The sequence below is a fragment of the Hyaena hyaena genome, unplaced genomic scaffold (genome assembly GCF_003009895.1).
Source record: "Hyaena hyaena isolate Hyena2069 unplaced genomic scaffold, ASM300989v1 scaffold_238, whole genome shotgun sequence".
Classification (NCBI taxonomy): domain Eukaryota; kingdom Metazoa; phylum Chordata; class Mammalia; order Carnivora; family Hyaenidae; genus Hyaena; species Hyaena hyaena.
In genome coordinates, this window is record NW_024080870.1 from 692,203 (window position 1) to 706,732 (window position 14,530).

At 49.3% G+C, this 14,530-nt stretch overlaps 1 protein-coding gene across 2 annotated transcripts in view; it reads right to left on the bottom strand.

The window, feature by feature from the left end:
* USP7 (ubiquitin specific peptidase 7) overlaps nt 1-14,530 on the bottom strand; it is a 61,337-nt gene that overhangs the window by 33,751 nt on the left and 13,056 nt on the right. The window contains exon 1 of one of the 2 annotated variants that reach the window (XM_039244339.1): nt 1,150-1,221. The exons of the other annotated variant lie outside the window; for it this stretch is intronic. Within the exon in view, the coding sequence (XP_039100270.1) occupies nt 1,150-1,180 (31 nt within the window). The 5' untranslated portion in view covers nt 1,181-1,221. Of the gene's footprint in view, nt 1-1,149; nt 1,222-14,530 lie in introns of those variants that run through there. 2 annotated transcript variants of the gene reach the window in all.

Sequence of the window (14,530 nt, forward strand, 5' to 3'; positions counted from 1 at the left end):
CATTTATGAAACTCAAGTACAGCCAAAGATCATTTCCATTACTTGTGAGGCGAAACCCTGTGGTAAGCACCCAAGGCACGATTTTGATATATACGTATATAGAGATGAAGGGACACAAAATGCCTTTTCTCGAAACTAGAAACACGCAAAAGCCTCGCCTGGCTGGTTATGAAGCCTATGTATCTCCCCCTCCTCCTGAGGAGGCCGTGCTTGTCCTCAGCTTCCCTTCCCATAGACTACCACTTGTGAGGTCATAACACAGAAAGGCTCAACAAAGAACACTGGCCAATTGCTATGGAAATGACGCGGTGCTAACTCAGCACCTGAATCTTACTCCTGGATGAAATAACAAAGCAGAATTTCAATGTGTTGTCTTTGACATTTTCTGTAACTTCACAAAAATTACTCAAACCTCTCCCAAAAAGGCCAGAGGGGGCGGGGGCGTGCACCACAGTAAGACCTCACAGCCTGCCAACTAAGAGGTGTATACTGCCCACACGTGGTGCGTGGGCCACAAGGATGGAGCCACACCTCAGATCCAGTCTCCACTCAGGCCCGAAGTCCTTCTCAAACTTCCCCACTAGTGATACAACCCACTGAGCAAAACCAAAGCGCAGTTACAAGGCCAGAATATAAGGAGTGCTACACGGTCTCAACTCCCAACTCCACCGGTTCACCTGAAATTCCAAGCCAAAAGCCACCTCCCCTCATCTCCTCTCCTGACACTGAACTCATTTTAAAGAATATTAGATGAAGCAGAGGTTACCATGGTAAATTAGAACACTGGTATCTTTCTGCATACTCATTTCTTTTTTACATAGTTTTTATTTATTTTTGAAAGAGAGAGAGAGACAGAGCATGAGTGGGGGAGGGGCAGAGAGAGAGAGAGGGAGACACAGAATCTGAAATAGGCTCCAGGCTCTGAGCTGCCTACACAGAATCGGATGTGGGGCTCAAACCCACAAACCGCGAGATCATGACCTGAGCTGAAGTCAGACACTCAACCGACTGGGCCACCCAGGTGCCCCTGCACACTCATTTCTTAACCAGCAATCCCAAATGTATTTCAGAAGGACAGTTTAGAAACGCTGATCCTGGTTCTAGAACTCCATCAGCCTCTCAAGACCCCCATCTGAGCTCCCAAGTCACCTTCTGGTCCCAGCTTGTGGTTCCCCGCCATGTCCGCATGACCCAGCAGCAGAGTCCGCTGGGGCTGGAGCGGGGCGGGCTCTCCTGTCCACATCAGAGTGACTGCATAGAATCTCTAGGAGCTCCACCTCAACATTCTTTTTTTTCAAAGCCCCTCCCCCCCCACCCCCATTCTTGGGTTTAGGGCAAGGAACATGCTCGGGCAACCTCATCAATTTAGATAATCACTTCCAAAATGTAACGAGACCCAGAAACAGAAAGACGGTGTTAATGGGAAGAAGGAAGTCAGGAGTTTGGTTCCTAGTTCTTTAGGTGCTGGTGTGAGTTACTAACAGTGGGGGGAACTGGCTGAGGGGAATATGGGCACACAGGACACAAACTACAGCTTTTCTGTAAATCTACAATTAATGCAAAAGTAAACGTTTACTCAAAAACAGACCAAACAGAAGACCTTTAAACCTAAGAAGCAAGGAATATAACTGAGAGTAAACACGTTATGTGGGAAATTTCAGCATGAAGCACCCACACCAGCATAGCTACGATTCTCACACAATTATAGAAAAAGGCAGCCTGAAAGAGAGCGTGGGTCAGCGCTGGGGCAGGACCAGTAGAGGAAACGGGATCTGAAGTTTGCTTCGAGGGCACATGGGTGGCTCTGTGGGTTGAGCACCCGACTCCTGACTTAGCTCAAGTCATGGTCATGGTGGGATCGTGCACCAAGTTGGGCTCCTCGCTCAAACTGGAGCCTGCTTGGGATTCTCTCTCCCCCTCTCCCACGCCTGCACATGCACACTCTGTCTCTCAAAAGAAATAAACTTTTAAAAAACAAATAAAAATAAAGGCGGCCTCAAGTGTTTCATGAATCTGTAACTCCCATTTCCTGGCCCCCTACTGACTGCTGGGCCCAGAGAAAATATTCTCAGGTGATGACCACAAGTCCCCTCTAACGATGGACCCACCAGCTTAGGGTTACAGCTGGATGTGAGGGGCACCACCACCAGGGAGCCCTGTCCACATTCTCTGCTTTTCCTCCACAAGACGAGGTCTGCCCACATGGTCTATCCTCAAGGAGAAATGCTCACCCCTTAGACAAAGTACAAGTTCAATGGAGCCCCAACATGAGCCCAGAGGCACCAGACAGGAAGAAATAAAGAAGGAAGAGGTCCTGAGTGACGCAAGACCCAACGCTATGGGAAGGCTGAATTTCTTTATATGCTTTATATGCTACTCTCAACATGACCTGTATTCCTGCAAATTTCTATTAGATCAGGCTGATTTCATTCTTTATTAAACATACTGTGAGATTATAGAGTCACAATTACTATAAAAAGTAATAAAGATCCGGGGGGACTGGGTGGCTCAGTCATTTAAATGGCCAATTTTGACTCAGATTATGATCTCATGGTTCATGAGGTCAAGCCCCGCACTGGGCTCTCTGCTGTCAGCAAGGGAGCCCTCTTCCAATCCTCTCTCTCTCTCTGCCCCTCCTCCACTCACACTGTCTCTCTCCCTCCCTCCCTCTCTCTCTCTCAAAAATAAACATCCAAAAAATTTTTAATAAAAAAGAAATAATAGAGATCCACTTCCACTGAACAGTTCTGACACATGGACCCTTGGGTTGCCCTTTTATGGCCACGCCCTTCCGGTAACCCCCAGCAAGAACGACCCTCCGCCCCATAACTGTATCATTTCAGGAATGTGATATGAATGGGCGTGGCACGCAGGCTTCTGAACACCTTTTGCCGCTCAGCGCTCAGCGTAATTCCCTGGAGGCTCAGGTCAATAACTGGTTTCTCTATTACCAAGTAGGACTACACGGCAGGGACGTACCATCTGACCTGCAAACAGCTGGGCTGTTTCCAATTTGAGGCTATTAGAAATAAAGCTGCTATAAGCACTTCTGTGCAGGTCCTCGTTCTATGATTTATTTTTACTTTTGGATTTGAAACAATGAAATGCCAGCAGGAGCAAGGCAAGCAGTAGAGACGAATATGGGCAAGTAAGGATTCCTCCACTCCCCTCCTAATTTTGTTTCTTAATGTTTGTTTATTTTTGAGAGAGAGGAGAGAGAGAGAGAGAGAGAGAGAGAGAGAGAGAGAGAGACTGTGAGCAGGGCAGGGTCAGAGAGAGGGGGAGACACAGAATCTGAAGCAGGCTCCAGGCTCTGAGCTGGCAGCACAGAGCCTGACATGGGGCTCGAACCCATGAACGGGGAGATCATGACCTGCGCTGAAGTTGGCGGTTTAGCCAACTGAGCCCCCCAGGCACCCCCTCCACTCCTCTCCTAACATGAAGGAAGCCAGTGTCCTGTGCGTCCCCTTCCTCAATGTCCCCATACATGCATGTGCAACAATGTGCATGAACTTTTTCTCATGAACACAAAATTGTACTCACATGACATGAATGAACTAGAGCCGCCCCAAGTCAGTAAACGTAAATAGGCATGTGAATTTAATTCCCAATAGCACCACACCGTGTCCTGATTTATCCAACCACTCGCGACAAGGACTGCCTCCAGTCTGTACTATGATTTTTGCTGGGCTGAGATTTTATCACCAGGTCATCTTTCTCAAACTTGCCGGATTCCTCCCCCCAAGTCAGAAGCCAAGCACTTTCCAATGGCTATTAGCAACACATTCATCCCAGTCCCGCTCCCTTGAAGGCATAGGTCTACGTGACCACCAGGCACATAGACACACTAAGACCCACACACTGCCAAGTAATGCCCAGCAATAGATCAGATGACCCGCATCCTCCACAACGTCCACGCGCTGTTCCCGAGGGCTCTTCCAACTCTGAGACGTGGCTCCTTCACTCTTGCTTTGCAGAATTCACCCACAATTGATGTCTCGATGTCCTGGTCCACAGCCTAAATCCTAATGTACAGGACCTAGCTCTAAGCTCACCCGGAGGAGCAAAATGACAGCTGATAACCGAACAGTGAGACACAGGATGCGCTCAGCACAAAAGAGACAGAGTGCAGCTGCTGAGGCTGGCTATGCACGGGGGCAGTCCAGGAGCCGGAGCCGCTGACTGCTCTGTGGGACCCAGCAAGTGGAGGTGGAGGTGGGCAGTTCTGACCAGCCCCCTATGTAGGTACTGGGGAGGCTGGTGCTCCAAGGACATCCAGGACTCCAGGTGGTGAGATGGCTTACTCCCTAAGAAACCAGAACCCCTGAGAGCTGGGAAAGGGTCCTGGCAAACACACAGCACGGCAGAAGGCCTTGGCCGCCATGGAGTGAACGCCAAGCTCTGTGGAAGATTCTTCTAAGACAAGGCTGGGCATCAGGCAGGACCACGGACCATCTCCAGGCCGTGAACACAACCTGAAGGCCACAGGGGTTGACGATCTCCCAAGGAGACAATAAGGTGAGGATGGTAGCTCCCCATAACTCTGCAGCCGCAACCAGCCTCCTCTCTTCCAGGACTCAGAGCCAGAGCGGACGAAGTGGGTACTGACCAGGAACACTGCCTGCCTGTTTTCCAGGCTCACCTCCCCGCTTACAAAGACCACACGCCTGGGGGCTGTGAGGAAACAGAGGCTTTCCTGTGGCTCTCTGTGCCTGAGGGAAGCCTCTCAGAAGCAGTTTCTGGCCCTGTATGCCTGCAATTACAGTAACTACTAACTAAGACCAAATTTTAATTATTTCTTTGCTGAACGTGGGAAGAGCTGGGGAGGTAAAGGCATGCATTTCCCGCGGGGCTGGGCGGAACCAGCAGCCAGTGAGCCCACCTGCTTATCAAGTGTCTCACAGTGCCAAGCGCGGGCAGGGCCGTGGGCTTCAGGAGGGAGCATAGAGATAAGCCCCCGGGCTCCTGGTGCTCACTTTTTTTTTAAATGTTTTATTTATTTCTGAGAGAGAGACAGCATGAGAAGGGGAGGGTCAGAGAGAGAGGGAGACACAGAATCCGAAACAGGCTCTGAGCTAGCTGTCAGCGCAGAGCCTGACGTGGGGCCCGAACCCACAAACGGTGAGATCATGACCTGAGCCGAAGTCAGACGCTTAACCGACTGAGCCACTCAGGCGACCCCCACTTTCCTGAAGGAACAGACAAGACGGGAGAATTCCAACAGGGGGGACCCGAGTACAGCGACGAAGCCGCAGGACCACCAGCCCTCCAGGAAGGGGCGACATGTGTCGAGACCACACATGGAAAAAGGAGCCGGGCTGTCAGACCTCCCAGAGCAGCACACTCTGGATAGAGCAAACAGGGACAACGGCAGTACGCAAGGGAGGAAGGCAGGGCCAAGGCCAAGGAGGGCCCCGAAGGCTCTGATAAGGATTCTGAATCTTTCACAAATGTTCTCGGCTGGGCAGGCCCCTGCGACATCACCAGACGGTTCCCGCCACTCAACCCAGTGCTTGGCCCGGTGCTCAGGCCAGCGCTGCTGCCTGGAGGTTGAGCCTGTCAGTCCCACCACAGGCAGGGGGGTTCCATCAGAAGCTCCTGTGCCACGCCGCCACCGAGGACGCGGATGAGGTGGTCAGGTTTGCTTGCTGGTTTTTACTAGCTTGCCCCTCGGGGCTGGCCCGCCGGGCGGGCGGTACTGTTAACAATGAAACTGCGGCTTCATCAATACCCCCAACTGCAAAGCGCTCTGCTTTTATACACAGTGTGGCTGTACCCAGCCCCCAGGAGGCTGGCTGGGAGCCCACTTCCAGACGGCAGTCCTGGCCTACTGACCAGGGCCTTCTCTGGTCCTCTGCCGTTGCCGGGCCACGACCAGTGCCCACACAGCTTCTAAGTCGCCGAGCCTGAAGGTTAAGAGTGACCACTCACCATGTTGAGAGCTGACCGTCAGCTCCACACTCTGGACTAATCCTGATTTAAATTAGCTGTCTGAAAATAAAAGCCCCAAAGAGGGCCACATATAAATTGGTGTGCCTTAAATAGAAATATTCTTTTGGGACTCGCAGGTTAGTTTGATTATGTAAAAACCACCCGTTCCCTAGAGTGTGGCCCTAACTGCCAATCCGGTCCCACACTCTGCTGACCGGGGAGTGCTGGCTGGCACTGGGAGGGGCCTGCGATCTGCATCGCCGAGCGGCTCAGAATTACGCCTGTGTTGCTGTCACACGCACGGTCTTGTCCCACAGAAAGCAAGGAACAGCATGATCTGCCAATGGGTATAGCGCAGGCCACCCGCAGAAAGAAAAGGAGGTCCCGGCAGAGGCCGCGCTGCCTGGAGGCCACAGGGCAGGGGCGGCAGGAAGTATTTGCCTCACACAACAGCCAAAGGAGTAAAATCCAGAATACACACGGTTTCTAAAAGTCAGAAGAAACAATCCAGCTACCACAGAGAAGAAATTCATAAAAAACACAAACGCTAATACACACGTTTGACTTCCCTCACTAACACGATACCATTTTCCATCTACCAGTGTCTCGGTGGAAAATACCAGAAATGCCCCTCGGTGTCATGGGTCTCACAAAGCGAGTGGTGTCAAATGAATAGCTGACTGTCCAACCCAAAGGTTGTATTTATTAAAACCAAAACGCCAAATACCCTTTGAGTCAAATGTCACTCCTAGGAATCTATTCCCAAAAAAACCAGCATCCATGCCCGCAGATCTCCTCAGCGACTGTTTTACACCCAAGCACCATTTTCCACAGGGACGTTAAAAGCGACAGAAATGTCATTACTACCAAGGACCACACAGCGTGCGGCTCTATTTATACGAGGTGTCCAGAAAGGGCAAATCTATAGAACGCTGCTCAGTGTCTGCCTGGAGCTGGGCCGATGGGAAGGTTGGAGGGGTCTCAGCTTAAGAGCAAGGGGGCTTCTCTGTGGCGAAAGAATCTTCCCAAACCGAGTGAAGTGATGGTGCACAGCTGTAAATCCACTAAGAGCCACTGAACTGCACAGTGTAAATGAGTGACTTGCAAGGCGAATCAGAGCTCAATAAAGCCGGATATAAAAAGACAGACAAGAAATGAACAGAAACGGGCCACTGTGCGCGGAGACAAAACAGCTCCACAAATCACAACGGTCTCGGAGGGCTCTGCACAGTCAGCGGTGTGCACACTGGACCACTGAGTCACACCAGCTGGAGCAGAACTGTTCCGCTTTCTGCAGGATCCCTCTAAAAAGAATATTCAACATTTTGGTGTTTTAAATGTTCAATGATCTACAAAACTGACTGGTGCGTGAAGTCCACTCTGCAGTCATGTAGTTTTAAAGACAGTAAAACCGTCGTGAGGGGGATGCCCGTCAGGTGGAATCACTGAGTCACCAGACGTCCTTACAGAATGAGCAAGGCTGCGTGTGCGTTACCTGGGACGGAGACCCACCTACATTATGTACACGTTCACTTCAAAAGGAACGGAGCCCCTTTTCCCTGCATCCGTGTTGTCTGAGTGGTTCCGAGAGTAAGTATTACCTCATCACAAAAGTAAAAACACAAGAGGCACACGCACACAGCCAAGCAAACCATGATGCAAAAGGTACAGCTCAAATACTTCCTAAGGCAGGACACCAGTCCAAGAGTCCTTGGAAGATGCACCAGAGAAGGAAAAAGACGATGCACCAATCGTGCATCTGGAGTCAGGAGGGAATGGAGTCCCGGATGTTGTTTACACCTTGGCGAATGGCAGCATCTTCTTAAGCATCGTCTGGGTTTTCCTTAAGAACTGGTTAAAAAAAACGAAGGCAGTCTAGGGGCTGGGGCTGTTCAGACATAGAGGAGAGACTTTAAGCAAACTCCTAATTGTGCTATTTAAAACTTTAAAAAGCAGTCAAACACAACCAATGTCAAATGGGTTCATTTATTTGAATAAAACCACCAACAGCAACTTAGAAGGGCACCTGGCTGGGTCGCTTGGTTAAGCATGCAACTCTTCATCTTGGGGTCATTAATTTAAGCCCCATGTTAAGTGTACAGCGAACTTAAAAAATAATAATAAATTAATAACAACATAGAACAGAAAGACTAAATTGTTTGATTTCTTTTACAAGTTGGTGCAGGCAGACCACCACTTATCACATCTTCATCTTCCTTTTGAGGGGTCCCACCAGGGCTATCAAGGAACAGCCACGTTCAAGACCCTTTAAAACACTAGTGGCCACAGAAATTGTTTAATTTCTGGGGAGGGGGACACCTGGATGGCTCAGGTGGTTAAGCATCTGACTCTTAATTTTTTTAAAAAATTTATTTCTGAGCGAGAGAGACAGGGTGAGCAGGGGAGGGTCAGAGAGCGAGGGGGACACAGAATCTGAAGCAGGCTCCAGGCTCTGAGGTGTCAGCACTGAGCCCGACGTGGGGCTTGAACCCATAAACTGTGAGATCATTACCTGAGGAGAAGTCAGACGCTTAACCGAAGTCAGCCGCTTAACCGACTGAGCCACCCAGGCGCCCAAGCAACTGACTCCTAATTTCGGCTCGGGTCATGATCTCACGGTTCATCAGGTTAATCCAGAGCAGAGCCTGCTTGGGATTCCGTCTCCCTGACTCTCTACCCCTCCCCAACCCTCTCTCTCTCAACTAAATAAATAGATAAACAAGTTCCTGGGAGGAAGACTAGTTTCTCAGAGAATAACAAAGAAAATCTGGTTTTGTTTTAAAAAAAAGGAGGGTGGCACTTCAGTCTACAAACCAGTAGAGACCATGACCATCTGCTATGCACAAGCAACATGCCCTGTGAAACCTGAATATTCAAGAAGTTAGGTCATTGGAACTGGAGGCATACCATGTCCATGGACTGAAAGACTCCTACTCAAGATGTCAGTTCTCCACAAACCCATCTCTATGTTCAGCAATCAACATGACAACCAAAGTAATCATAGTGTTGTATTAGCAAAGAGATGCGGGCACAGATGGATGGAACTGGAGAGCCCAGAAAGAGACCCCCACACAAATGTTACTATTTTTGAGAAAGGTGTCAACGGAAGAGGGACAGTCTTTACAACGAACGGTAAAGGGAACAACTGGACATCCGCAGGCTAAAACAAGGAACCTCAACCCCACACCTTACACAAAACTTAACTCATAATGGACCTTAAATATAGAGTTTAATACTGTAAGACTCTGAGAAGAAAACACATAGTGTGCGGCAAAGAATTCATAAAAGAACATTTTGACAAATAAGACTTCAATAAAACTAAAAGGTTTTGCTCCAGAAAGATGCCACGAAGAGAAAAGACAACAGATTAGGAGAAAATGTGTGTGCAAGTTGCCTTTTTGACAAAGGACTTGTGTCCCAAATACATAAAGAGCTCTCAACATTCGCCAGCAGTAAACAACCCGTACTTGAACACACACTTCCAAAAGGATGCAGGGATGGCAAATAAACACACGGAAAGTTGTTTGACCGTCGGCTCGTAGGCGCCGGCAAATTAAAGCCACGATGAGATACTACTGTGCCCCATTAGGATGGCTAAAACCTAAAACACTGACAGTTCCAAGTGCCGGCAAGGACGTGGGTCAGCCGGCTCGCCGCACACTGGCGTTGGGACGCAGAACGCACAGCAGTGTGGGTAAGAGCTTCCTGCGAGGTTACGCACACTGTGCCACGAGGCCCAACAACTGTGTCTTACTCTAGAGAGGACAACCGCAGTCCACATGATACCCGCCACTAGTATTTAGAGTGGCTTCATTCATAACCGCCAAACGCTGGAGGCATCCAGGTGTCCTGCAGGGGGAGAGCGGTGTGGTTCGTCCACACCGGGAAAACTGCTCGGCAACTGAAAGAAATGAAGCGCTGACACACCCGACCTGGATGCTACACTGAAGAAAGAAGCTGTCTGAAAGGTTACATGCTGTGTGATTCCATTTACATGACATCTGCAAAATGACAAGCCAGTACGGGACTGAGGACACAACAGTGGTGGCCAGGGGTCCCATCAGGTGGAAGATGTGACTACACAGGAAAAACCAGAGTGGGGTCGTGGAATGAGGGAACGATTCTGCATGCTGACTGGGGCGGTGGTGACACAAATCTATACAGGTGTTCAATTCGCAGAACCCTCCCTACACACACACACACACACACACACACACACACAGTCAATTTTACTTTATAGTAATTTAAAAAAAGGAAAAAAAATCACTGATAGGGCAGAGAGAAGAAATAATTTACTGACTCTCTAAATTCTCCCTTGATATACGGTTTCAGATCTTTGAGCTCTTAGGGAAAAGAGAACTAAAAGACTTTACAGAGAAGATGGAGGGTCTGAATCTTCTTTCCCCCAAGACCTTCAGATGGTCTTGTACACAGCAGGACACAAATGTCTGCATCAAAACTGTTCTTCTAGGGGGAGAGGGAGCTGCAGATGGGAAGGAGCCAGGGAAGAGGGGGGGTCAGAGGGAACTGAAAGAAAGCATCTATCTACTCAAACACTGGGTTAGTAACTCGCACAAACTGCACGCCAATAAATCGAAGCACATTAACAAGGTCTGCAAGGTGTATGGCTTTACAAGCAATGTTTAAATCCAGACTGCTTCCCAGAGTTCCAACTGTTCCACACAAGCTATTGGACAATGTAAAACAATAAATATTAACAAGTGGAATAGTGGCCATTATGATTAGGAAAGAAAATAACCAAGATCACAAGTTATTTTTGGCTTAAGTGCTACCTCCTTGAACTCCCAGGAAATCTGCTGTTTATCTTAACAGGATCATCCTGTACACACCTTTAAGTGGGGGGAAAGCAGTTCTGGGGTTCACTCCCCAGTCCCGGTGCTTCTTCATTGCAGGGGGGCCCACCCCCAACAGCGCCGGCCCTGCCTGCTCCGGCCCCACGGCATTAGCTCATGGACACGAGGCAGCCACCCCACTGTCCTAGTTACCGCCCCACCTTCCTCACCCACCCTGCCACAAAGTATTAAGACTTTTCATACCCAGCAGAAGTCCCTGCCTTCTTGGTCTGGGTGAGCTTTCTAGAACCGTAAGGACAACCCTCTTCCCAATTAGGTGACAGCAGGGCACAAGGGCATAAAACATGAATGTGACGTTTTATGCGTTTACACTTAATGTTTAATTAATATTTTTTAATGTTTTGGGTTTTTTTTATTTTTGAGAGAGAGAGATAGAGCATGAGCAGGGGAGGGGCAGAGAGAGAGGGAGACACAGAATCTGAAGCAGGCTCCAGGCTCTGAGCTGTCAGCACAGAGCCCTACGCGGGGCTCGTACCCACAAACTGCAAGATCATAACCCGAACCAACGTTAGCCACCTAACCAACTTAGCCACCCAGGCGCCCCCTACACTCAATGTTTTAAAATGAAGCTGCACAATGAGATGTGTCAACATTTAGAAGATCTGGACAACTCCGTGAATCAGTATTTTCCAAATGAGCGCCGAATGGTAAAGAACAGGTCCATTCAAAGTACAAGACAGACCAGTGAATTTTAATGTAAGAGAAAAGCGACTCGTAGGAGTTCAAACTGGCATACTGCAATCAACTTCACGAAGCTACCAAATTTGGTGCCGTATCAAAGAACTGGCACGATTATCTAAACAGGCTGTTAACCTACTGTCCCCTGTATTAACGAGAGCCTCTGTGGGCCTGGGTTTTGTTTCCGCCATGGTACACTGCAAGGGACAGAAAGCAGAAGCCGAGACAACAGGGAGGATGCAGAACCCAGCTGTCTTCTATTAAGCCAGACAATAAGGACATTTGTAAAAATATAAAAATAATGCCATTCCTCATTAAATTTTTTTGTTTGGGAAAATATTTATTTCCTGTAAAACACATGTTGTTCATGTTACCACGTACTGGTTTATTCTTCTTAAATGAGTACGAAGACGGATCGTAGGTTTCATTTCTAATATGGCAAATAATGACAGACACAACCCACCTACTTAAAGCTCTCGTGGGTTCTCGTCAATTTTAAAAGTGTCACAGGATCCTGACAGCATGAGTTTGACAGACTGCAGAGCAGAGCGAGGGGTGGACCTGTGCGGTGCGCGGTGGCCCTACTGTGCAGAGCTCCCACCCAGGAGCCACGGCTCCCCCAGCTTGGAAGGCGGCAGTCAGGGAGCCACACTACTTGCTGCCTGGGGGTTTCTCCGCCTTCCAGGCCTTTCCGGCACCTGGACACGGTGAGAGGCCCACGGGAGTATGGGTCCAGCTCGGCCCCGTTCACCCCGCTTCCCACTCAACCTCCCTCGGCCGATGGACTCCAGCCTGATCCACGTCGCCAGACTGTCAGCAGCGCCCACAGCTGCCCACGGGAAAATGCAATCCAGCCCTCAGCAACACTGCTGCTCTAACCGCACCCTCAGATGACAGACAAGCCCACCCTGCACCGCCCAGTTCGTTGGGTTTAGTAGGGAAGCACATGCATAAGCCCGAAAAGGTTCCAAGTCCCTTTAAAACACACTGAGGAAGGGCGCCCAGGTGGCTCAGTTGATTAAGCGTCAGAATTCGGCTCAGGTCATGATCTTACAGTTCGTGGGCTCAAGCCTTGTGTCAGGCTCTGCGGTGACAGCTCGGGGCCTGGAGCCTGCTCCAGATTCTGTCTCCCTCTCCCTGCCCCTCCCCTGATCATACAGTCTCTCTCTCTCTCTCTCTCTCTCTCTCGCCCACGCACACTCAAAAATAAGCAAACACTAAAAGAAAAAAAAGTTTTTAAACATACTGAATAAAACCGACCACAGGTGACAGGATCACACACGGGAGCCCACACACCCTCCTGACCCAACAGAAATTGCTGTGAGGTCCCATCGACAGAGCACTGGTCGTCTACCATATGAAGAAGCCTTGAAGATGAGATACACGGTGCAAGAGGCTGCACACAAAAGCCCACACACGCTGCAGGATTCCATTTATACGAAATGCTCAGAAGGGGCAAATGTGAAGACCGAGGGGCCAGATGGCTGCCTAGTGTAGGGAGACGGGGAGTGTCCCTAATGAGTACAGGACTTCGTTTCGGAGTCATGAAAATGTTCCAAATCTGGGGGTGCTGGAGTGTCTCCCTCAGCTGGGGATCCACCTTCAGCTCAGGTCATGATCACACGGTTTGGGAGTTCAAGCCCCACATCCGCCTCTGTGCTGACAGCGTGGAGCCTGCTTGGGATTATCTCTCTCCCTCTCTCTCTCTCTCTGCCCCTCCCTCGCTCGCTGTCTCTGTCTTTCAAAATTAACTTCAAATTTGATTGTGTTGAGGGTTACAAAACTGAGAATATACTAAAACCTACTGAACTGTACGTTTTAAATGAGTGAACTGCGATGTATGTGGATTACATGTCACCATACGTTGCAAGATCATGACCTGAGCTGACTGTATCTCCCTCTCTCTGCCCCTCCCCTGCTAGTTCTCTCTCTCTCTCTCAAAAATAAACAAACATTAAAATTTTGTTCAAATCACGGTGACTAACATGTTTTATCAAACAGACTTACAAAAGTGCAGGTGCAAATCTAACCCTCTATAACTGTTACCAAAGCAGGGGAAATTAAGAGTTAGCATTAAACATTGTGCCGTGTTCCCATCTGACTGAAACTAAAATACAAAAACGCAGTGCACCTGATTATCTGTACTTCATGGGAGAGAAACTGCAGGTGGAGGCGCAGAAAATGACCCAGGCTCTTCCCTGCTCCTCTGAACTCAAGTCTGATGGGGAGAAAAGCAAAGAAACACCACAAGGCGTGTTAATTATACCACAAAGAACATATCTGGGAAGCACAAAGGTGCCTCTTTTTTCATCTACTTGAAGCCTTGCCTCTGGCTCTCACATCAAATCCCCTGGAACTCAAACCCTAAAAGCCACCCATCACAGCCCACTCTCCACACCACTGCACCAGACCTCACTGCTTCCCCGCATGATGTAGATGTAACCCTTCCCTTCTCCGCCTCCAGAGCCCTATCTCCTCACCTCTTGTGGCATTTCCATCCTGCACGAATTCTGTGCTCACAGGGCCTATCCACATCCCGCAGACTCTCCTTAGGCAAAGATGTCTTAGCGCCTCTTCACCTTTGAGAAACCACCCCCACCCACCTTGCCTGCACAGTGACTGCAAGGTTACCAGCAAGCGTGCACTATGCTGGGCCGGTTTGGGGAACCCTCTTCCTAAGTCATTACAGAAGAAAATGCTCGGCTTTCCATTATTCTAGCCAATCCAGTTCAAGGCAGCGCGCGCTCGAGAGGCAGAGCTAAAACCCAGTCTGCAAGCTGGGTCTAGAGCATCCAAGGGAATTTTCCGCGCCAGTGGAGGGGCTCCATAGATATCTGGGCTGTCCAAAACCAAAGCCATGGCCCATGCGAGGTGGCTATGAAGCCCTTGAAAGACAGCTAGTGAGACTAAGGAACTGAATGTTTAATTTAACTTAATTTTTTTTTAGCGTAAATCTACTCGGCCATGAGTGACTACTGGCTACAACACTGGTCAGCGCATATCTAGATCTCTTCACCCCTTGGTAGAGCGGGGGCATGACAGACACT